A 22,841-nucleotide genomic window follows, 5' to 3' on the forward strand; every position below is an offset into this window, starting at 1 on the left:
GAAGGTCCAGGCTGTGGGTCATCGATGAAAACATCTGTAGATGTTGTTCTTGGTGTAATAGGTGGCAAGTTGTCTGACATTCTGGTACCTTTGTAAGAGGCGCCGATAAAATGCCTCATCCTGTATTTCTGGTGGTTGATCAGGTGGTGGCAGGGATGCTGTCGTTGGAATCAACGGTGGAATTTGAGATAACATCGATGTAGGTTGTGTTTCTAGCCTCGGTGTGGGGTTTATAAAACCAGTCGAATTTTGGAGGGAAAAAAGGTGGTGTCATCTGTGCTATCACCGGCATCGATGTGGGAAGATTAGTCATCGGCATCGATACTGGAGGCATCAATAGTGATGGTGAAGGTATCGGCATCGATGTTAGTCATCGGCATCAATGCTAGAGGCACCGGCATCAATGCTGGAGGCATCGGCATCGACCCGGAGGTCGGCATCGACGGAATTGTCGGGATCTGCTGCTCTTGAAGAGATTGTAAAACAGCCTGTCTAATAAGTGTAGACAATTCTGGCTGTGATATAGCAACATCATCGATAGACGTCATAGCACCGCCACCGCGTACACCGATGGTGTACGCGGTGGCGGTGCTATGACGTCTATCGATGATGTTGTTGGTACTGGTGATGGCGAAGGCCCAGTCACCGGCGTTTCCTGATTTTTAGGCCGCTTCAGCATCGATTCGTCCTGGGACACCGATGTGGACAATGATGGACATCGATGTCGATGGCGATGTTTAGTTTTTGGATGCTCTGTCGACTTTGTGGAGAGCCCAGATGATGGAGAGGACAGACGATCACCCTTTTTTCTTCTCCCCTGCCGTTGAAGCAGAGAGCTCTGCTGTATTTGCATAGAAATTGAAGTAACAGGCTTATTTGGTTCGGGGTAGTAACCGCTGTAACAAGCCAGCTACTCCCCCCTTTGTGAGTGCAGATCCTTTATTCCACATTTCCTCTTGCTGTTGAAGCTAGAATGATGTTGGAGTCACAGTAAGCATGTGTATGTTTATTGAATAAGGGTATTGTCTCCAGGCAGTAGCCATCATTCTGGCGAGTCACCCACTCTTCATTGGCGGCCTCTTGACATTCTGGCGAGTCACCCACTCTTCATTGGCGGCCTCTTGACTTTATGGATCCACAGTGTTTATCCCACGCCCCTTTGAAGTCCTTCACAGTTCTGGTCTTCACCACATCCTCCGGAAGGGCATTCCAGGCATCCACCATCCTCTCCGTGAAGAAATACTTCCTAACATTGGTTCTGAATCTTTCTCCCTGGAGCTTCAAATCGTGACCCCTGGTTCTGCTGATTTTTTTCCTACGGAAAAGGTTTGTCATTGTCTTTGGATCATTAATGATAGATCCTTTATTGGTGTGGTAACTCAAAGTGGAACCTTGCATTATGTAGCTATAATTTGGGTTACATAAGAACCTAAGATATGCTATACCGAGTGGAACCAAGGGTTCATCATGCCCAGTATCGTGTCTCCAACCATGGCCAATCCAACTCACAAGTACCTGGCAAGAACCCAAACATTAAATAGATCCCATGCTACTAATGGCAACAATCAGTGGCTATTCCCTATTGATTAATAGCACTTTATGGACTTCTCCAGCCTTTTTTTAAACCCAGCTACTCTAGCTGCCATAACTACATCCTCTGGTAAAATTCCAGAGCTTAATTGTGCACTGAGTTGCTCTTCCCTATACATATACATACATATACAATGGATCCATCAAGTCTAGAGGGCGTGAATAAAGAGGAGGCAGCAAAACACTGCACGGAGCGGCAGTAGCCACAGAGGCATTCACGGAGCGGGATGCCAGTGGCCAGTGAATAAAGTGGAGGCAGCAAAACACTGCACGGAGCGGCAGTAGCCACAGAGGCATTCAAACACTGCACGGAGCGGCAGTAGCCACAGAGGCATTCACGGAGCGGGATGCCAGTGGCCAGTAGTTGGTGTTCCACCTTCACGGAGCGGAAGGATGGAGGGCTGCTATTTCCAAAAAATAAAAAATAAAAACAGGGGTAGGTAAGAGTATGGGGTAAGGGGGTGGCCTACTTGTTACAGCAGTTGCTACCCCTAATTGAGCTGGACGTTCACTTGGATGCAGATCCGGCGCTGCTCTCTAAATTGGTGGTGGGGTGGAGGGGAATTAGGGCTGGAGGGTACTGGAAGCCAATAGTAACAGGTGGGAGAGAGAAAAAAAAAGGGGGGAAAAATGGATAAAGTGCGTAGCTTGCTGGGCAGACTGGATGGGCCGTTTGGTCTTCTTCTGCCGTCATTTCTATGTTTCTATATCATTTTGTACTGTGCATATTAAATGTCAACTGCCATTTACATGCCCAGTTTTGCAAATTCCTCTGGCAATTTCTCACAATCCTCTTGTGATTTGACAACTTTGAATAGTTTTGTATCATCAGCAACTTTGGTCACCTTACTCGTTCCCATAACTAGGTCATTTATAAGTGCTGAAAAGGAGCTGTCCCAGAACAGATGGCTGGGGCATGCCACTATTTACCTTCCTCCATGGACAATTTTTTCAGTTTAGCCCAGCTCTGTTTATCTTTTAAGTAGTTCTCAATCTATGAATTGAACTTTGCTTGGAAGGAAGACAGAGCTGATTAATGAGAGATCAGCTGGACTGAAGATCTGAAGTTGCTTCTTTTTTTTTTTAAGATAATGTTCAAGCAGAACTGCAACATCCAGTTGCAGCACTAAGGATGCTATCAATTTTGCTAGAAAACTACCTCTGTGCAAGGGCTGGCTAGAACTGGTGAGTGGAGCAGAGAACGGGGGCACTAGAGGTGGCAGGTTCCATGCTGTCGGTGCCCGCTCTTTACCCTAGGCCCTTGCTGCAGTACTTTTATTAAATCTCCACCCCCGTTCCCTAATATGTTCAATGAAGCCTTGATCAGCACTGCTCTGTTTATTAGAAAACAGCCTTAGGCAAACTCCAAAATCTAATCATTTTCCATCCCATAATTGGTTCATTTTAGGTACAGCTTTGCATGCTATTAATTATAGATAACTTAGTCCTGCTCCTTAAACAAGTCCCACTTTCGTATCATGAGTGTTGTGGCCAAAAGGAGGCCGGGACTGCACTGACAGCTGTCCCCAGCGAGCTTGTGATTTTATTTCAAGTCAAACAATCCTTTCCTACTGCGGTGCGCTGTTCCCCCGTCATTGAATACAAGGTTTTCCTTGTATTTCCTGGGCCCTGTCACAAGTCATGGTCGTCAGGGTGGTAGAGCTCACTCATCAGGCGGTAGATATAAGATGGTGCATTGCCCCCACTGTTGAAGATGAAGAGGGTGATGAGTTCAGGTGGGACATAGTCAAAGACAGGGCACTGCACACTGACCCTGGAAAGTATCTCCCCTGAAATGAGAGAAAAAGGGTTACACCCCTGCATCACAGAGTGATTCTAGCAGTTATCTGAATAACTAAACCCTGCTTTCAGGAGGAGCCAATCAGCTTATACAGGTCTTTTCCTCACCTAAGAGGCAAGCGCTATTCCCTGTAACGTAGCACTCCAGACTGCTGGGTTATGCCTCCCTTCCAGCAGGTGCGGTCAGAGAAAAGCTGAAAAGCACCCCCTAGATAACCTGGTGTGGCACCTGCGATCCCTCAGTATTTCTGACTCCAGCAGATTGCGAGCATAACCTGCAGTCCTGATCTTATCTAATTTCCTGGGATGTTTCTTCTGACAGGTTTGATTTAAGGGAAAATCCTTTGACTAGATCAACTTAAAAAAAAACAGGAAGAAAAGATAAAATATTGATTTGGTAGTTGAGCTCTGTAAATCTTTTCAAGCTTGTCAGAAAAGCAGCTAGCTGCAGGCAGGCAAGGCAGGGCATTGCCCTGTAGCCGTTTACCCGGAGACATGTACCCTGAGCCGGTGAGCTTACCGGTGGGCCGGTCACTCTCCCCCTTCTTTGACAACTCAGAGAAGTAACATTGCTCTGGTAAGTGTTTAGCCTGGTTGCTCAGGGAGGATTGTTCCCGTTTTGTGGGCTGATCAAACAAAAAAATAATAATAATAAAAGGTTTATTTTAGATGCGCACCTGTTTCTCTCAGCCCTAGCCTGCCACAATCTCCCAGATCTCCGGAGGGGGTGGAGTGTTCACCCAGCTGCTTCGCGCACTTTTCTCATGCTGCGTGCGTCTGTTTGTGGAGCTTGTGGAGAGCCGGGGACTCAGCTCTCCCACAAAGGCCTCTGCTCCCGGTGTATCCCCGGGGGCGAGGGGCCTACGCAGCGACCGATTTCAAGTACGCAGATCTCGAGGCAAGCAGTCAGCTCGAAAGAGGCCTGGCCCACCCCCGATCGGCGCGGGAGCGGCAGCCATCTTGCCTCCATCAGATGTCAATGCTGATTTAGCTGAGGAGGGAGAGAATCTCCCTCCTCTCTCCCCGCCAGCATTAAGCCCACAATGACCGCGCAAATTGCAACCAGACTCGGCTCCTCCGCCGAATTTGCCCCCCGGGGGGGGGGGGGGGGGGCCTTAAAGAGGCAACATCCATTTTCCTCACAATTTGTTTTACTTCTACATAAGGCTTATGTAGAAGCTGAAGCTGACTGGGAATCCCAGTCTCAAATCCAGGCTAAGCTTTTTAAGGCTTCTGTGGACCAGGGGAGGTCTGGACCTTGCCCTCCCCATCCCCGGGATGGGCTACCCGCTCCTCTTCCACCTGCGGATCCGGTGCCTCAGGACCCCTCCACCCTAGATGTGAGCGATGATGTAGACAGTGCCGCTCCGGTGGAGGGGGATGCGCCACAGGTACTCAGTTTGTTCCGCAAGGAGGAACTGGATCCGTTGATTTCACATGTGCTTCAGGAACTGGAGATTCCAGTCCCGCAAACTATGATGGATTTTTCATCAGGGGATTCGGTCTTATCAGGGCTTCGAGCTCCGCCTCAAACCTTTCCTTTCCATCCAAAACTTTTCCAGCTTGTGTCCCGGGAATGGGATTCACCTGAAGCCTCCTTGAGGGTTAGTAGAGCTATGCAAAAAAACTTTATCTGCTCCCTACTGAGTCTCTGGACTTTCTTAAAATTCCTAAAGTAGACTCGGCAGTCACAGCCATAGCCAAACATACAACTATTCCTGTGACGGGAAGAACAGTGCTCAAGGACCTCCACGATAGGAAGCTGGAAGTTTTGCTTAAGCGGATTTTTGAAGTGTCTGCTTTGCTAGTGCGGGCCGCCGTATGTAGCGGGCTACTCTCCGTTGGGTTCAACAGATGCTTACAGCCCAGGACCTTCCCCGGGGGAGGCTGAGCAGGCTAACCGCATGGAATCAGTGGTGGCCTATTCGGCAGATGCTTTGTATGATCTCCTCCATACCTCTGCCCGCACTATGTCTTCGGCGGTTTCCACAAGGCAGCTGCTGTGGCTCTGTAACTGGTCGGCGGATGCCTCTTCTAAGTCTCAGCTGGGTTCCTTTCCGGGGCAAACTTTTATTTGGAGACAAGCTCGAGCAGCTCATTAGGGCCTTGGGAGACAAAAGGGCTTATAAGCTCCCGGAAGACAAGCCCAGATCAGTTCAGTTCGCTCACCCAGCACCTTTAGGGGCCGTTTCAGGGCAGCGCAGTTTTCAATCCGGCAGGGGTTCTTCTTCTTATGCCCCCCCCCCCCCCTCGGCAGACATCAACAAGGTCACAAACATGGGCGCATTCCTTTCGTGGCAGGCGGCCTCAGCACACTGGAGCCTCTCATGCCTTCACCCCCAACAAAGCTCCCCAATGAAGGGGCTGCCAGCTCATTCCTCAGTTCCGGTGATCGGGGGGGTGGCTCTCCCGGTTTCGCGAGGAATGGGTCAAGATTACCTCAGACCAGTGGGTTCTAGATATTATAAATCACAGTTACGCTTTGGATTTTGCCCGACCCCTTCGTGATCTGTTCCTAGTATCTCCCTGCGGCTCTCAAACGAAGCAACAAATGGCTCTTCAAATGCTGTCTTGGTTGAAGGCTCTGGGACCCATTGTCTCAGTGCCCGCAGCCAAATGTCGGACCGGTCGCTACTCCATTTACTTCGTGGTTCCCAAGAAGGAGGACTCGTTCCGGCCAATCTTGGATCTGAAACAGGTCAACAGGGCGTTGTGTGTCCCTCGGTTTCGCATGGAGACATTGCGATCCGTCATTGCAGCAGTCCACAAAGGCGAATTTTTGACTTCTTTGGATCTGACAGAAGCTTACCTCCACCTAGGAATCCAAAAACACCATCAGAGGCTCCTACGGTTCATGCTCATGGGACAGCATTACCAGTTTCACACCCTACCTTTCGGGTTGGCAACGGCTCCCCAGGTTTTCACCAAGGTGATGGTGGTAGTGGCAGCGAGCCTTCGGCAGGAAGGGATATTGGTACATCCCTACCTGGATGACTAGCTCATACGAGCGAAATCAGAAGACCTTTGCAAGGAGGCGGTACAATCGGTTTTGCGTCGACTACATTCCCTAGGCTGGGTCGTCAATCATGCTAAGAGCCAGCTGGTTCCATCCCAGGTGTTGGAATTTCTAAGAGCACGTTTCGACACCGGCGTGGGCAAGGTTTCACTGCCTCTGGTGAGGATGGAGCGGCTAATGTCTCAGGTGAGGCGCCTGTTGGCTCTTCCCTCACCCGAGGTGTGGGACTATTTGCAGGTTCTTGGTTTTATGGCATCTACCCTGGAGTTGGTTCCTTGGGCTTTTGCGCATATGAGACCTTTGCAGAGGGCGCTGCTTTCTTGATGGAACCCTAAGTCGGAAAGTTCCACCTGCCCTTACCGCTGCCGGAACGGGCCAGGACCAGTCTGGATTGGTGGTTGATCCCGGTTCACTTGCTCGAGAATCCTCAATGGATAATAGTGATGACTGATGCCAGCCTGACCGGTTGGGGGGGCGGTCTGTCAGTCACGATCAGCGCAGGGCCTTTGGGCACCGCCGCAGACCAAATGGTCCATCAATCGCTTGGAGACCAGGGCAGTTCGCCTAGCGTTGCGCCAATTTCTTCTGCTTGTCCGCCACCGGGCGGTACGGATACTATCAGACAATGCGACCACCGTGACTTACATAAACCAGCAAGGGGGGTATGAAGAGTCGACCAGTAGCCTTCGAAGCGGACATGTTAATGGCCTGGGCAGAACGCAATCTGACCCGCATAGCGGCATCTCACATAGCTGGGGTCGACAACGTTCAGGCAGACTTCCTCAGCCGCCAGAGGCTAGATCCCGGAGAGCGGGAGTTGTCAGAGGAGGCAATGCGGCTCGTAACGAGCCGGTGGGGGATCCCCCCGACTAGACTTAATGGCGACGCGTTTGAACGGGAAAGCATCTCGTTTCTTCAGTCGCAGAAGGGAACACGGATTGGAAGGGGTGGATGCCCTGGTTCTTCCATGGCCTCCAGACATTCCCCTTTACCTGTTTCCTCCTTGGCCGTTGGTGGGAAAGGTTTTAAGGCGAATAGAATTCCACCAGAGGCCAGTTGTTCTGGTGGCCCCGGAGAGGCCACAAAGCCCTTGATTCGCAGATCTGATCAATCTGGCAGTGGACGGTCCATTGCGCCTCAGTCATCTGCTGAACCTACTCCGGCAGGGCCCAGTATTTTTCGATCAGGCCAATCACTTCTGTAGCAGCTTGGCTTATGAGAGGAGACCATTAAGAAGGAAGGGCTTCTCAGAGGCAGTTATTACCACTCTTATCCATGCTCGAAAAACGTATACATCTATCACCTACTTTCGGGTATGGAAGTGATTCTTGGTGCCGTAGGTTGAGTGTGTCCCCACAGCAGGCCACTATTGTTCACATTCTTGCCTTCTTGCAGGATGGCTTAAAGAAAGGTTTGGCGTACAGCTCGCTCCGGGTGCAGGTAGCAGCCTTGGGCTGTTTTCGAGGTAAGGTTGATGGTACTTCCATTGCTGCTCACCCGGATGTGGCAAGATTCTTAAAGCCGCCAGTACACGCGATCTGTCCGTCCTGGAGTTTAAATTTGGTTCTTCGTAGCCTTTGCGGTTCTCCTTTTGAGCCTTTGAAGCGGGCTACGTTGATGGATTTATCGCTTTAAAATGGTGTTTCTCGTGGCTATCTGTTTGGCTAGACAGGTTTCAGAGCTTCAAGCGTTGTCCTGTAGAGAGCTTTTCTGCGTATCTCTGATTCTGGGGTTTCTCTTCAGACAGTGCCTTCCTTCCTGCTGAAGGTAGTATCGACTTTTCATGTCAACCAGTCAGTTGAGTTACTGGCATTCTCAGATGAGGACAGGAATTCTCCTCAGGCTCGGGATCTGAAGAGATTGAATGTCCGCAGAGTCCTCTTGCGGTACTTGGAATTAACTAATCCTTTTCGATTGTCTGATCATCTTTTTGTCTTATGGAGCGGTCCTAGGAAAGGGACTAAGGCTTCTAAAGACTATTGCCCGCTGGTTGAAAGATGCTATTGCTTCGACTTATATATGTCATGGGCGACCAGTACCGGATGGGCTTAAGGCGCATTCTCTTAGGTCAAAAGCAGCGTCCTGGGCAGAAAGCCAATGTATCTCGCCACAAGAGATTTGCCAGGCGGCCACTTGGAAATCTTTGCACACGTTTGCGAAACACTACTGTTTAGTTGTGTGGGATCCAAAGGTGGATTCTTTTGGCAGCAGTGTGCTTCGAGCGGGACTCTTCAGGTCCCACCCCTTTTAGGGCAACTTGGGTACATCCCAGCAGCCTGGACTGATCCTGGTACATACAGGGAAAGGAAAATTAGTTCTTACCTGTTAATTTTCGTTCCTGTAGTACCAAGGATCAGTCCAGATGCCTGCCCATAGGCAGGAGAGTTCGCTCAGCTACTTGTATTTTCTCTTGGCAGATTTTTCGAAGACTACACACCTACGCGAAATAGTTCCTTTTGTCACAAGTTATAGTTTTTGAGAGGTTAATATTTGACTTGATCTAGTCATTGGTTATTAAAAAAAAAAAAAAAAATTTTACATTCATTCTGCTTTGATATTGATTATACTGAGGGATTGCAGGTGGCATACAAAGTTATATGGGGGGTGCTTTTCAGCTTTTCTCTGACTCCACCTGCTGGAAGGGAGGCATAACCCAGCAGTCTGGACTGATCCTTGGTACTACAGGAACGAAAATTAACAGGTAAATCTGAATGTAAACCCAACACAAGTACAGATCCTGCTTTCAGGAGGAGCCAAGGTGAGGAAGAGAGCTGCTTTTAAGAGCCAAGCGCTATTAATGCACATGGAGATATACAATGCAGGTTGCATAGTCCGTCCCCCACCCAATAGCCAAAACACCAGCTGGCATCTGGGGCTATAGCCCTCCCCCGTATTACCACACTAGTCTAAAACCAGCAGAAACAAACTATTCTGTGTTGCAGTTCTAGGAATAAAACTAGGTGGATTTAACATGTTGGAGAAATTACTTACCTGATAATTTAGTTTTCCTTAGTGTAGACAGATGGACTCAGGACCAATGGGTATAGTGTACTGATAGCAGATGGGAGACAGAGTCAGATTTCAAAGCTGACGTCAGCCTACATATACCCGTGCAACATGCTTAGCTCTTCTGTATTCTCCTCAAAGTAATTGTGGATATATGTGTGCTTTAATAACTTGATTAACTTTAACTAGGACTGGTTCAACTGATTTCCAAACTGGAGACCGCCAGTGCACTCAACCAGATAACGCTGACACCCAGAAACTATGGATGTCTTGAACTAGTTGTAATACCTGGCTTACCTGTGCTTGTCTTGTTCTCGGGATTTTTTTTTTTTTCACCCGAGGTTTCCAGATTCCGGGGCAGCCGTGGGCGGTATGCTGAGTCCATCTGTCTACACTAAGGAAAACGAAATTATCAGGTAAGTAATTTCTCCATTTCCTAGCATCTAGCAGATGGACTCAGGACCAGTGGGATGTACAAAAGCTACTCCCGATCAGGCAGGAGGCTGCCCTTGGCCCATTTAGTACTGCCCTTGGAAAGGTTGTGTCCTCCCGGGCCTGGACATCCAGGCGGTAGAACCTGGAGAAGGTGTGTATTGAGGACCACGTCGCCGCCCAACAGATCTCGGCAGGCGACAGCATCTTGGTTTCCGCCCAGGACACTGCCTGGGCCCTTGTAGAATGGGCCTTGACTTGTAGAGGTGGAGGCTTCCCTGCCTCTACGTAGGCCACCTTGATTACTTCTTTGATCCAGCGGGCTATAGTTGCCCACGAGGCCGCTTCCCCCTGTTTCTTTCCACTGTGAAGGACAAATAGGTCTTTCGCACAGATTCCGATCTTTCCAGGTATCGAACTAGGAGTCTGCCGACATTTAGATGGCGAAGATAGTGTGTCTTCCGAAACCTTGTGTTCGTCTGGAGATGGCAGAGAGATGTTTAGTTTAGATGAAACTAAGAAACCACTTTCAGTAGAAAGGAGGGACAGTGCGTAGCTGTATGGATCCCGGTGTAAACCTGAGGAACAGTTCCCAACAGGATAGTGCTTGAAGCTCGGAGATGCAACAGGCTGAACATATTTCCACTAGGAATGCAGTCTTGAGGGTCAGGAGCCATAGTGACAGACCGTGCGTTGGTCTGAAGGAAGTTCCCACTAGGAAGTCTAGTACTAGATTGAGATTCCATAGGGGCACCAGCCACTTTAAGGGTGGTCGGATTTGTTTGACCCCTCTCAGGAAGCGGGAAACACCTAGATGGGTTGATAGGCTGATACTGTCCACCTTGGCTCTGAAGCAGGCCAGCACGGCCACCTGAACCTTGAGGGAGTTGAGGGACAACCCCTTGTTCAAACCGTCCTGCAGAAATTCCAGGATCTTGGGAATTTTGACTGTCCGCGGAAAGATCTCACGGTCCTCACACCAGGCTTTAAATACTCTCCATATTCGTATGTAAGCTAGCGATGTGGAGAACTTGCGTGCTTGAAGTAAGGTGTCAATCACTGCCTTAGGACTCACCTGAAAAAATGCAGATACTCCATCAAGGACCAGACCGTAATAAAGAATCGAGTCGGGTCTTCTGGGAGGATCGGTTATTGCCTGAGGTAGACACAGAAGGTTCCCCGCAAGAAGTCTTCGCATATCTGCGTACCATGGCCTTCTTGGCCAGTCCGGGACCACTAGAAGTACTAGTCCCCTATGGTGTTCTATCTCGCGGATGATCCTGCCCAGTAGTGGCCATGGGGGAAAGGCATACAGGCAGGTCTTCCTGTGGCCAGGTCTGGACGAGGGGGTCGATTCTCTGGGATTGCGGTTCTTGTCTGCAGCTGAAGAACTTGGGATTTGGACCGGGTTGCTAGTAGATCCATAGCTGGGGTTCCCCAGCAGTTTACTACCAACTGGAAGGCTGTGGTCGACAGCGTCCATTCCCCTGGGTCTAGACTCTCTCTGCTGAGGTAGTCCGCAGAGACGTTGTCTTTTCCCACGATGTGTGAGGCGCCGTGCAGGTTTGTTTTCGCCCATGCCATGAGGGGGTCTATCTCCAGGGACACCTGTTGGCTTCTGGTTCCTCCCTGGCGGCTGATGTAGTGGCGTTGTCTGACATGACTGACAGACTCGCCCTCTAGTCTGTAGCTGAATCGTAGACAGGCTAGTCTGACTGCTCGGCCTTCCAGCTGGTTTATATTCCACCCTGCCTCTTCCTTGACCCATTGTCCCAGGGCCATCAGTTCCTGACAGTGGGCTCCCCACCCTCACAGGCCTGCATCCATGGTGAGCAAGATCCAGTTCAGTGGGGACAGTTTTACTCCTTTGCTCAGATGGTCCTCCTATAGCCACCATAGGAGCTGGGTCCAAACCTCTGCTGGTAGCTGGAGGTGAACGGAGTAGTTCTGGGCCGTTGGGTTCCATCGTGAGAGTAGGGAACGTTGTAGTGAGCGCATGTGGGCCCTTGCCCATGGAACGACTTGCAGGATTGATGTCATGAGACAGAGGACTTGGAGGTAGTCCCATACCTTGGGGCGAGCATAGTTCAACAGTTTTCGTAGATGGCCCATCAGTTTCCTTCTACTTGGAGGGGGAAGGACAACCTTGTCTTGTTTGGTGTCAAACCAGACTCCTAGGTACTCTAGCGATTGGGAGGGCTGCAAGCAGCTCTTGGCTGTGTTGACAACCTACTCGAGATTCTGCAGTAGATTCTTGACTCTGGTGGTCGCCTAGTGGCGACCACCAGAGGTGGTACAGAGAAGGGCTACCAAAACGATAAGGGGAATGGAACAACTCCCCTATGAGGAAAGACTAAAGAGGTTAGGACTTTTCAGCTTGGAGAAGAGACGACTGAGGGGGGATATGATAGAGGTGTTTAAAATCATGAGAGGTCTAGAACGGGTAGATGTGAATCGGTTATTTACTCTTTCGGATAGTAGAAAGACTAGGGGACACTCCATGAAGTTAGCATGGGGCACATTTAAAACTAATCGGAGAAAGTTCTTTTTTACTCAACGCACAATTAAACTCTGGAATTTGTTGCCAGAGAATGTGGTTCGTACAGTTAGTATAGCTGTGTTTAAAAAAGGATTGGATAAGTTCTTGGAGGAGAAGTCCATTACCTGCTATTAAGTTCACTTAGAGAATAGCCACTGCCATTAGCAATGGTTACATGGAATAGACTTAGTTTTTGGGTACTTGCCAGGTTCTTATGGCCTGGATTGGCCACTGTTGGAAACAGGATGCTGGGCTTGATGGACCCTTGGTCTGACCCAGTATGGCATTTTCTTATGTTCTTATGTAGTGACTTTCCTCTGGAGATTTTGCCCTGATCAGCTAATCGTCCAGGTAAGGGTGAACGAGGATTCCTACTTTCCTCAGTATTGCTGCCACCATGATTTTGGTGAACGTCCGAGGGGCGGTAGGCTAGTCCTAAGGGTAGTGCCCGGAACTGGTAATGATGGTCCAGTACCGCGAAGCGTAGGAAGCGCTGATGGTCGTGATGGACCGGAATGTGGAAATAGGCTTCGGATAGATCCAGTGAAGTCAGGAATTCTCCCAGCTGTACTGCCCTTATGACTGAGCGTAGGGTTTCCATGTGGAAGCGTGGTACCCTCAGGTAACAACTGACGGGCTTGAGGTCCAGGATGGGCTGGAACATTCCTTCCTTCTTGGGAAGGATAAAATAGATGGAATAGTGACCAGTATTTTGTTGGTGCGTGGCACCGGGGTTATCGACTTTAAGCTGAGTAGTTTTGTCAGTGTGGTTTCCACTGCTGTCCTCTTAGAGAGGGAGTGGCACAGTGATCTCACAAATTTGTCTGGAGGGATGCTGTGGAAGTCCAGATAGTATCCCTCTCGAATGATGGTTAGGACCTACTTGTCAGACGTTATTAACCCATCTTTGATAGAAGAGGGTAAGTCTCCTCCCTATGACTTCTTCCTGTGGATGGGTCTGCTGATTCTCATTGTGGGGTGCGGCCGGAGCCTGTGCCTGAGCCTGCTCCCCAAGGACTGGGCCCTGCCTGTGGGTTGAGGTGCTTGGTAGTATGTGTTCTTGTACGGTCAAATTTGCAGATGACACAAAATTGTTCAGAGTAGTTAAATCACAAGCAGATTGTGATAAATTGCAGGAAGACCTTGTGAGACTGGAAAATTGGGCATCCAAATGGCAGATGAAATTTAATGTGGATAAGTGCAAGGTGATGCATATAGGGAAAAATAACCCATGCTATGATTACACAATGTTGGGTTCCATATTAGGTGCTACAACCCAAGAAAGAGATCTAGGTGTCATAGTGGATAACACATTGAAATCGTCGGTACAGTGTGCTGCGGCAGTCAAAAAAGCAAACAGAATGTTGGGAATTATTAGAAAGGGAATGGTGAATAAAACGGAAAATGTCATAATGCCTCTGTATCGCTCCATGGTGAGACCGCACCTTGAATACTGTGTACAATTCTGGTCGCCGCATCTCAAAAAAGATATAATTGCGATGGAGAAGGTACAGAGAAGGGCTACCAAAATGATAAGGGGAATGGAACAACTCCCCTATGAGGAAAGACTAAAGAGGTTAGGACTTTTCAGCTTGGAGAAGAGACGACTGAGGGGGGATATGATAGAGGTGTTTAAAATCATGAGAGGTCTAGAACGGGTAGATGTGAATCGGTTATTTACTCTTTCGGATAGTAGAAAGACTAGGGGGCACTCCATGAAGTTAGCATGGGGCACATTTAAAACTAATCGGAGAAAATTCTTTTTTACTCAACGCACAATTAAACTCTGGAATTTGTTGCCAGAGGATGTGGTTAGTGCAGTTAGTATAGCTGTGTTTAAAAAAGGATTGGATAAGTTCTTGGAGGAGAAGTCCATTACCTGCTATTAAGTTCACTTAGAGAATAGCCACTGCCATTACCAATGGTAACATGGAATAGACTTAGTTTTTGGGTACTTGCCAGGTTCTTATGGCCTGGATTGGCCACTGTCTGGACTGATCCAGGTACGTACAGGGAACAGGATGCTGGGCTTGATGGACCCTTGGTCTGACCCAGTATGGCATTTTCTTATGTTCTGAAGCGCTGGGCTCCTCTGCCCTTGGTTCTTCGGGGGGAGGAGCGCTGGTTTCTTTTGTTCCTGTCCTCCGGTAGACGAGGTACTAGAGATTCGCCCCATTTGTTGGCTAACTTCTCCAGTTCACTTCAGAACAAGAGGGATCCTTTAAAGGGCATTCTCGTGAGGTTCGCTTTGGAGGTAGCGTCGGCTGACAAATTTCGGAGCCACAGTTGTCTTTTGGCTGCCACTATGGAGGAGATGCCCCTGGCTGAGGTGCGCACCCGTGAAGAAGGATATCACTGGTTCTAATGTTTCAGTGAATGTGGTTGCATCTCTGGAGAGAAACAAGAGGGCACTTGTTACTACGGCACAGCAGGAAGCGATTTGCAGGGTCATTGCTGCTACATCAAAGGACTGTTTAAGGATGGCTTCCTGATGTCTGTCCTGGGTATCCTTGAGTGCTGCTCCTCCTTCGACCGGGATGGTTGTGCGCTTAGAGATTGCGCAGGCCATGGCATCCACTTTTGGGAATCGTAGGAGTTCCTTGGCCGTGGGTTTCAGAGGGTATAGAGCTTCTAAGGCCCGACCTCCTTTGAAGCTGGCCTCCGGGGCATTCCAATTCCAGGTCAATCAGTTGTTGTACGGCCTGCAACATTGGGAAATAGCATGAGGCCTGACAGAGGGACACCAAGACGGGGTTAGTCTTTGGTTCCGTTGTGGTACCAATGCCTGGAATGGCCAGTGTCTTCAGGGTCAGGGACACGAGAGCTGGTAACTCATCTTTGGAGAAGAATCGTAGCATGGTTCGGTATGGTTCCATCCCTGGAGGGATTTCCCCTTCCTCCAGGGAGTCAGTCTCATCCCCCGAAGTGTCTGTATCCCCTGTAGGGAGGCTCTTGCGTAGGTGGGGCACATCTCGAGAAGTGCTTGGAAGGTCTTGAGCTTCTGGTGGAGACTGGGGCTGTGTCGCAGGTGGTACCGATTGCTCTTGAACAAAGGTTTGCAGCCCTTTGAAAAATTCCACCCAGGAAAAGGCCCCTGGGTCCATATTGAATCCAGGTGGGGTTATGGTGGAGGCCCCCGAGGTGCCTTCCTGAGTAGGCGCCGAGTCGGATATGCAGAGATCCGGGGTGCTATCATTAGTGGAACCTGATCTCTCTACTGGCCGTGGGGGGCCTTGCTTAGGTTCCCCCTGAGCCTCTTCGCACTGCTGGCATTGGGCGGAGGCCACTTCAGGTTGCACAGCTCTCAGGTGGCAGGCTGGGCAGAGGGCTTGTCCCTTGGCCGGCGGTGCCATGATTTGTGCGCACAGAGTGACTCAAAACTAGTCTGTGAGCGATGGTATGCACGCGGGAGGCTTAGTTGTGTGCTCCAGGTGCGCCGACGATGTGCGCGCAGTCAACAACTTTGTGCGCCTGGTGGTATTTGTGTGGGCTGCTATGCGCCCAGTACCGTTAAGCGTGTCGCTCTGCGCACGACACAGATGTGCGTGCTGCAGTGTGCACGGCTCAGTTGTGCGGACAATATGGCGGTCAAGGGGGGGAATGGCGCCGATGACCATGCAGGCAAGATGGCGACGACCACCCCCCCAACCCCCCCTCGGAGGGTCTCCACATGTGTGAAACCTTGCATCGGACTGGGATCTAGCTCAGATGGATTTAACAGACGCCGGAAAGGACGATCTGTGTGGCTATTCGAGCCTTGGAGACCGGAGACTTAGAAGAGGTTTCTACCTTACCTGGTCTCGGGCTGGGCAGTCTCCGGCTGTGAGGGGGAGAGGGAATTATCTTCACCGCCGTGCTCGATTCTGCACTTGCTTCCTCTCAGCCATTCTGGGGGCTAAGTCCACACCGGGAGCCGGCTAACCGGACCAAGGCTTACCTCTGTGGGATCTCGGAAATCACCTCAGAAATTCGACTGGAAGAGGGACCCTTAGGTATCACTGCAGGAGAGCAGGGCTCGTCTTCTTGAGGTAAATTTTCTTTCTTCTTTGTTTTAAAATTGCTAACACTATTTTAGTGTGTGAAAGTGTCCTATCTGCTTTAGGAGACAGAGAAATACTGAAGAGCTAAGCATGCTGCACGGGTATATGTAGGCCGACTCAGTCTCCCATCTGCTATCAGGAGTACACTATACCCACTGGTCCTGAGTCCATCTGCTACACGCCAGCAAATATCCCATTCTCGCTCTCCTTCTCACTTGGGGGCTAGGTCTGCTGCGACCAAATCCCTCCACTGCTATCACCTTAGATTTTGACTGGACTGGGCAATGCCTACCTTCTGAGAAAGGCAAAACCTCCTGTGGTGAAACAAACTTGTGGAAAGAATCCTCCTCATTGGGAAACTGCAAAGGAGAAAGAAAATTGAATATGCAGTGTATGAGTGCTCAGCTACGTCACCTACATCAAGCTTTCTATTCACTCTTTAAATTAAGCCTCTCATAACCCCTCAGATCACCTCCACATAGGCCGCATTGTACATGTTACAATGCCTGAATATGGATTACGATATGCCTCTGATTTTGGTACTTTGAACTGTTATAATTTTATGTTTATAGTTATTTATATATATATATATATATATATAGGTTATAGTATGTAAATCAATACCCCCCTCCAGTGTATTGCTTCCCTGGTTTTGTTAAGGGCTATGCCCTAAAGTTAACTGTATTTATCTGTTCTTTGTAAGGGCTTCGCCCATAAAGTTCATGTTTTACTGTGAACCGATGCGATGTGCGAACGGACATCGGTATATAAGAGACATTAAATAAATAAAAATAATAAATAAATGTTACTGTCTCAGTCAAGCAACAATATTTGACTTGCCACGTTAGGTCAGACCAAAGGTCCAGCAAGTCCAGTATCCTGTTTCCAAGAGTGGCCAATCCAGATCACAAAAGGTCAAAAGTTCATGCTTTCCAAGTCCACCTACATAACAGTTTATAGACTTCTAGGAATTTGTCTGGCAAGAAGATCAAATGATAGAAATTAAAAAACGGACAGCTTTATGGGGCCTGTCTGCTAAGCTCAGACTCTATTCTAAATAATCCTCATAGTTACAGCAGAGCTCCCCTCCCTGTCCCTACTTTGCAAACGATTCACCTGAGGCGACAACTTGTACATAGGCGCACAGACAATCAGTGGGGTGGAATGGTGCTTGGCTGCCAGTGCTAGTGTGTGCGTCCCAGTCACTGCTCTCAATGCCCCATTGGCTAAAATGGTCTTTGTCCCGATGATCACCTGCAAAACAAATGGAAAGATAGAGAAGAACCAGAGACGGAATGGCAGAAATCTTACAGACATTAAAAGAAGATGCAAATTTATTTCACATTCCATTTTAATCCAAAAATCAAACTTCACGGAGAAAAGGACCCACATACAAACGCACAAAAAAACAGAACACCCCCCACAAAACGTTTTTTAAAAATTGCTTCAAAAATAAACTTACACCAGGGCACATCAAACACAAAGTCCCCCAACTGTGAACTTTGTGAAGTCTAAATAAATATTTCTTGCTCCATGGTTTCCCCTTCCTCTGCAGCAGCGATGTGTATGGTGCTCTCCCTCCCTCACACTGGCAGGGCTCCCCATCCGTTGCAACCTTCATCTAGCAGGGTTCTGGGGCCTCTTTGCCCCACCAGAATTTAAAAAAAAACCAAAAAACACAACCTCCATGGGCAGAAAGGAAAAAGATGTTGAGCTGTAGCCTGGAGACCACTGCTTTAAGAAGCTCTTCCTCCTATGGTATAAAAAGGAAAATCAGTTTCTTACCTGATAATTTTCGTTCCTGTAGTACCAAGGATCAGTCCAGGACACCTGGGTTGTGACTCCGCACCAGTAGGTGGAGACAGAGCAAAACTTGTGGGCAGAGCCATATATGCCCCTGTGCCAGTCACAGCCCCTCAGTCATACGTAATGTCAAAGTAGAAAACTCCATAAGGTAACCAGAGCAAACTTTACCAACTTGCAATTGAAAAATTCCAACACCCCTACAGGAACCGGACTCCCCAACCGGGAGAGCGAAGAAACAAGGGGTCAGCTGACCTAAACACATCGATGAGCGGACTCTCCGTTACACTAGCGTAGCACTGCGGGCGGGATCCTGGACTGATCCTTGGTACTACAGGAACGAAAATTATCAGGTAAGAAACTAATTTTCCTTTCCCTGTACGTACCAGGATCAGTCCAGGACACCTGGGATGTACCAGAGCTAACTTACCGAGGGTGGGAAGCAGAGAGTTCCGCTCAGAGAACCCTCACTCCAAACCCCCCAGTTTCAGCAGCCTGAACATCCCACCGGCAATGTGTAATGAAGGTATGCCACGAGTTCCAGGTAGCCGCCCTGCAAATCTCTTGAGGCTACACCCGGGAAGATTCCGCTCAAGCCGCAGCATGAGACCGCGACGAATGAGCCCGAAGACCCACAGGCGGTGAATTGCCCCGCACTAAGTACGCGGAGCCAACAGCCTCCTTAGACCAACGGGCGATCTTCGTGCAGGACGCCGCAGAACCTTCCTGTGGACCCGAAGTCAGCACAAACAGATGATCCGTCACCCGAGAAGGATAAGTGACCTTTAGATAGCGAAGAAGAGAGATTCGCACATCCAGGTTTCTTAAGGTCTTCGTTTTCGTGTCCGAAGACTCCCCAACCGCGAAAACGGCAAGCTCTACCGAATGATGCAAAACGGAAAACAGAGACGACTTTGGGCAGGAAGGAAGGAATCGTCCGCAACGAAACTCCCGAATCGGAAAGCGCTAGAGGGGCTCCCGATAGGACAGAGCCTACGATTCCGAGATACGGTGAGCCGACGTAATCGCCACCAGGAATACGGTCTTCAACATGAGATCCCTGATCGTAGAACGCTTCAGGGGCTCAAACAGCGCTGAGCCGAAGGCGGTAAGCACCCAGTTGAGATTCCAAGAAGGACCAAGGGGCCACAAAGGAGGACGGAGGAGTGTAGCCCCCCTAAGGAAATGAGAAATATCCGGGTGAAGAGCCAGGGAGGTTCCCTGGACCTTACCTCGTAAACAACCAAGCGCCGCCACTTGGACCCGTAGAGAACGGCACGCTAAACCTTTAGCCAGCCCCGCCTGGAGAAAAGCCAGAATATCGGACATAGCAGCGGAAGTGGGATCCAGACTCCGCTCCACGCACCATTCCGCAAAGACTACCCCGACCCGGACATAAGCCAGGGACGTAGAACTGCTTCCTGAACCTCAGCAGCGTAGCAACTACCGCGTCCGAGTAACCTTTTCTCTGCCACAGACTCCTCTCAAAAGTCAGGCCGCAAGACAGAGGGGATCCGCATCCTCCAAACAGGCGGGGCCCTGATGAAGGAGCCCCGCGAACCCCCGGAGACGAAGGGGTGCCGCAACCGACAACTGGACGAGGTCTGCGAACCACAGACGGCGCGGCCACTCCAGTGCTACCAAGATCACGTTGGACGGGAGCAATCCTATGCGCCGCAGAATCTTGCCGAGCATGGGCCACGGCGGGAACACGTACAGACGCACATCCGTCGGCCAGGGAATCACCAACACGTCGACCCCTTCTGCTCCCCTTCTCGACTCCGACTGTAAACCTCGGGGCGATTGCGTTGTGCCACGTGGCCATCAGGCCCATGTGGGGCATTCCCCAGGACTTGCAAATGAAGAGGAACGGCTCTTCCCAATTCCCACTCTCTGGGATTGAGGAGGTGACGGTTGAGAAAAAAAAAACCGCCTGGACATTGTCGACCCTGGCAACGTGGGAGGCTGCGATGCTGCCGAGATTAGCTCTGACCCTGACATCAAGAGCTGCGCCTCTACAGCCACCTGTGGACTCCTTGTCCCTCCTTGATGTAGGTCACGGTGGTTGCGTTGTCCGATAATACTCGGACCGCCATTCCCCGTACTAACGGTAAGAAGGCTTGTAGAGCCAGACGGACCACTCTGGTCTCTAGTCGGCTGATAGACCACTGGGCTTGAGACGCTGACCATAGCCCCGGGACCGACCTCCCTAGGCAAACTGCTCCCCAGCCGGAGAGACTGGCATCCGTGGTCACCACCGCCCAATCGGGTACCAGCAGGGACACACCACAAGCTTGGAATTGTGCCACCCACGCAGGCTGGATCTCGCTTGGCCCTCGAGTGGAAGAGGCAGGAAGAACTCCTTCGAGACCGGCTACCATCGGGATAGAAAAGGACGACTGCAACGGCCGCCGATGAACGAGCACCCAGGGAACCATGGCGAGTGTTGAAGTCATCGAAACCAGGACCGTCAGACAATCGCAGACCCAAGGACCGGGAAGAGACAGCAACCGCCTCACCTGAAACAGTAGCTTGCACCTGCGTTCCTGGGGTAGGAACAGTTTGCCCTGTCTCTTGTTGAAGACCGCTCCGAGGAATTCTAGGGTCTGGGTCGGTACCCGTTGACTCTTGCCGAAATTGATTACCCAGCCTAGAGACTGCAAGATCTGTAGGACCCGGGCCACCGCCCGTCGACACTGACCCTCGGACTTTGCGCGAATCAGCCAGTCGTCCCGGCAAGGATGAACCAGGAAGCCTTCCCAGCGTAGCTGCGCCGCCCCCACCATCATCACTTTCGTGAATGTGCAGGGAGCTGTTGCGCGAGCAAACGGCAGCGCCTGGAAACAATAGGGACGTCCCAGCATGCAGAACCTCAGGAATTTCTGGGACTCCGGTCGAAGTCCCACGTGAAGGGACGCTTCCGTAAGATCTAGGGAAGCCAAGAATGTGCCCGGGCACACCGAAGCAATCCCCGAACGAATCTTCTCCCACGCAGGCATCTGATCACGCCTTTGAGATCCAGGATCGGTCTTGACGTGCCGTCTTTCTTTGGAACGATGAAGCGAATGGAGCAACGGCCGTCGCCATGCTGATGGATCGGGACCGGAACCACAGCTCCTGAACTTCCAAGCGCCGGATGGTGCCTAGCGTTGCCGCCTCCTACTCCGGAGCTTTGCAAGGAGCGACGAGAAACTTGTCCGCTGGGGTTCGAACAAATCTGACGCGTAGCCGCGACTTAACACACCGAAGACCCACTGGTCCGCCGTAACGCTGGCCCCGTCCTCGAAAACCAACATTAACCGCACCCCAACAATTTGGACCACTTACAGAGGCTGCGGCGAGGGCATACCGAACCGCTGCCCCCGAAAGGACTGTTGTCACTGAGGGGTCCGGGGGGAAGAATACCCATACGAGGGTCCCGACGAACGTGGAGGACGCGACTACCTGGGATCGCAGTTCCGAAACCAGAGGAGGCGCCTCGCTGATCCGGGCGAGACCATAGCTCTGGCGGCCGTCCGGAGCAAGTCATACAGAGAATCAGCAGTGATCCGCATGCGGCGCCTCCTCTTCCGACAGATCCGCGTGGGCCTGGAGAACCTGGGTCCACCGGAACCCAGCACACAGCGCAAAGTTACTACAAATCGCCGCGCGCCCCCCAAGGCCGACACCTGAAAAAACCCTTGCATAAGCTGGAGTTCCATTGTCCTATCCTGGATATCCTTGAAAACGGCTGCTCCTGTAACCGGGATCGTTGACCTCGTAGTTACCGCCGACACCGCTGCGTCCACTCTGGGAACCCGAAGAAGCTCCAGAGTATCTGCTGGTAATGGATACAACTTGACCATGGCTCTACTCACTTTCAGGCCCCGCTCCGGGGTATCCCATTCCCGGAATAAAATGTCCGCAGCCGAAAAAGGGGAACGGGAAGGCCACTGCTGGACCGGTGAGCTGGAAAAGACCGGATCCATCTTGGCCCCCGGTCAAGACTCCATCTGTGGGCCTCCACCCCAAATTACTGCAGGATGGCCGGGAAAAAGGGGCCAACTCCTCCCATGGGAACAAGCGGACTACTCTGGGGTCAACTCCATCCACTGCTGTACCTGTGCTGGTACCTGGCAGGTCTGACCCCTCTTCCTCCGGCTCCTCAGCGCCCCCCCAGCCGGGGCTGCGTCCTCCGAACAGGAGGAGCCGGAGTCCGTCTCCTGCGGGCTGCCCGGCACCGGGCACTTCTGCCTTGGAGGACCGGAGGGCTCCGGAGTCCGTCTCCTGCGGTCTGCCCGCACCGGGCACTTCCGCTTTGGAGGATCGTAGGGCTTTTCAGATCCTTTCCCCGCTTTCCTCCTCTGCTGCCTTGATCTTTTGCACTTCAGGAAATCCGAAGAAAAGGGGAGGCCTCCGAAACAGAGGAGGCCCCTTCCATCTAAACCGGAGAAGCAGCCCCCCCCCTCCCCGGGGAGGGCTTCCCGGGGGCTCGCTGCTGCGGGGAAGATCCGGAGGGAGACCTCCATTTTCTAAGGCCTTCAGCGCGGCCTGACTAACTGCACCTAAAATGGCCGCCGTTCCCGCGCTTAGCGGGAACGGCGCTCAGCGGGACGAAACAGCTGAGCTATCCCCT

At 50.9% G+C, this 22,841-nt stretch overlaps 1 protein-coding gene across 1 annotated transcript in view; it reads right to left on the reverse strand.

Moving 5' to 3' along the window:
- Positions 1 to 2,913: 2,913 nt before the first annotated feature.
- Positions 2,914 to 22,841, reverse strand: part of EIF2B2 (eukaryotic translation initiation factor 2B subunit beta) — a 77,777-nt gene continuing 57,849 nt past the window's right edge. Inside the window, exons 6-8 of the mRNA XM_029598420.1 lie at positions 17,540 to 17,677; positions 16,716 to 16,782; positions 2,914 to 3,380 (exon numbers count right to left, since the gene is read on the reverse strand). Of these exons, the coding sequence (XP_029454280.1) occupies positions 3,223 to 3,380; positions 16,716 to 16,782; positions 17,540 to 17,677 (363 nt within the window). The 3' untranslated portion in view covers positions 2,914 to 3,222. The remainder of the gene's footprint in view (positions 3,381 to 16,715; positions 16,783 to 17,539; positions 17,678 to 22,841) is intronic.

The sequence above is a fragment of the Rhinatrema bivittatum genome, chromosome 4, assembly GCF_901001135.1.
Source record: "Rhinatrema bivittatum chromosome 4, aRhiBiv1.1, whole genome shotgun sequence".
In the NCBI taxonomy this organism is placed as follows: Eukaryota; Metazoa; Chordata; class Amphibia; order Gymnophiona; family Rhinatrematidae; genus Rhinatrema; species Rhinatrema bivittatum.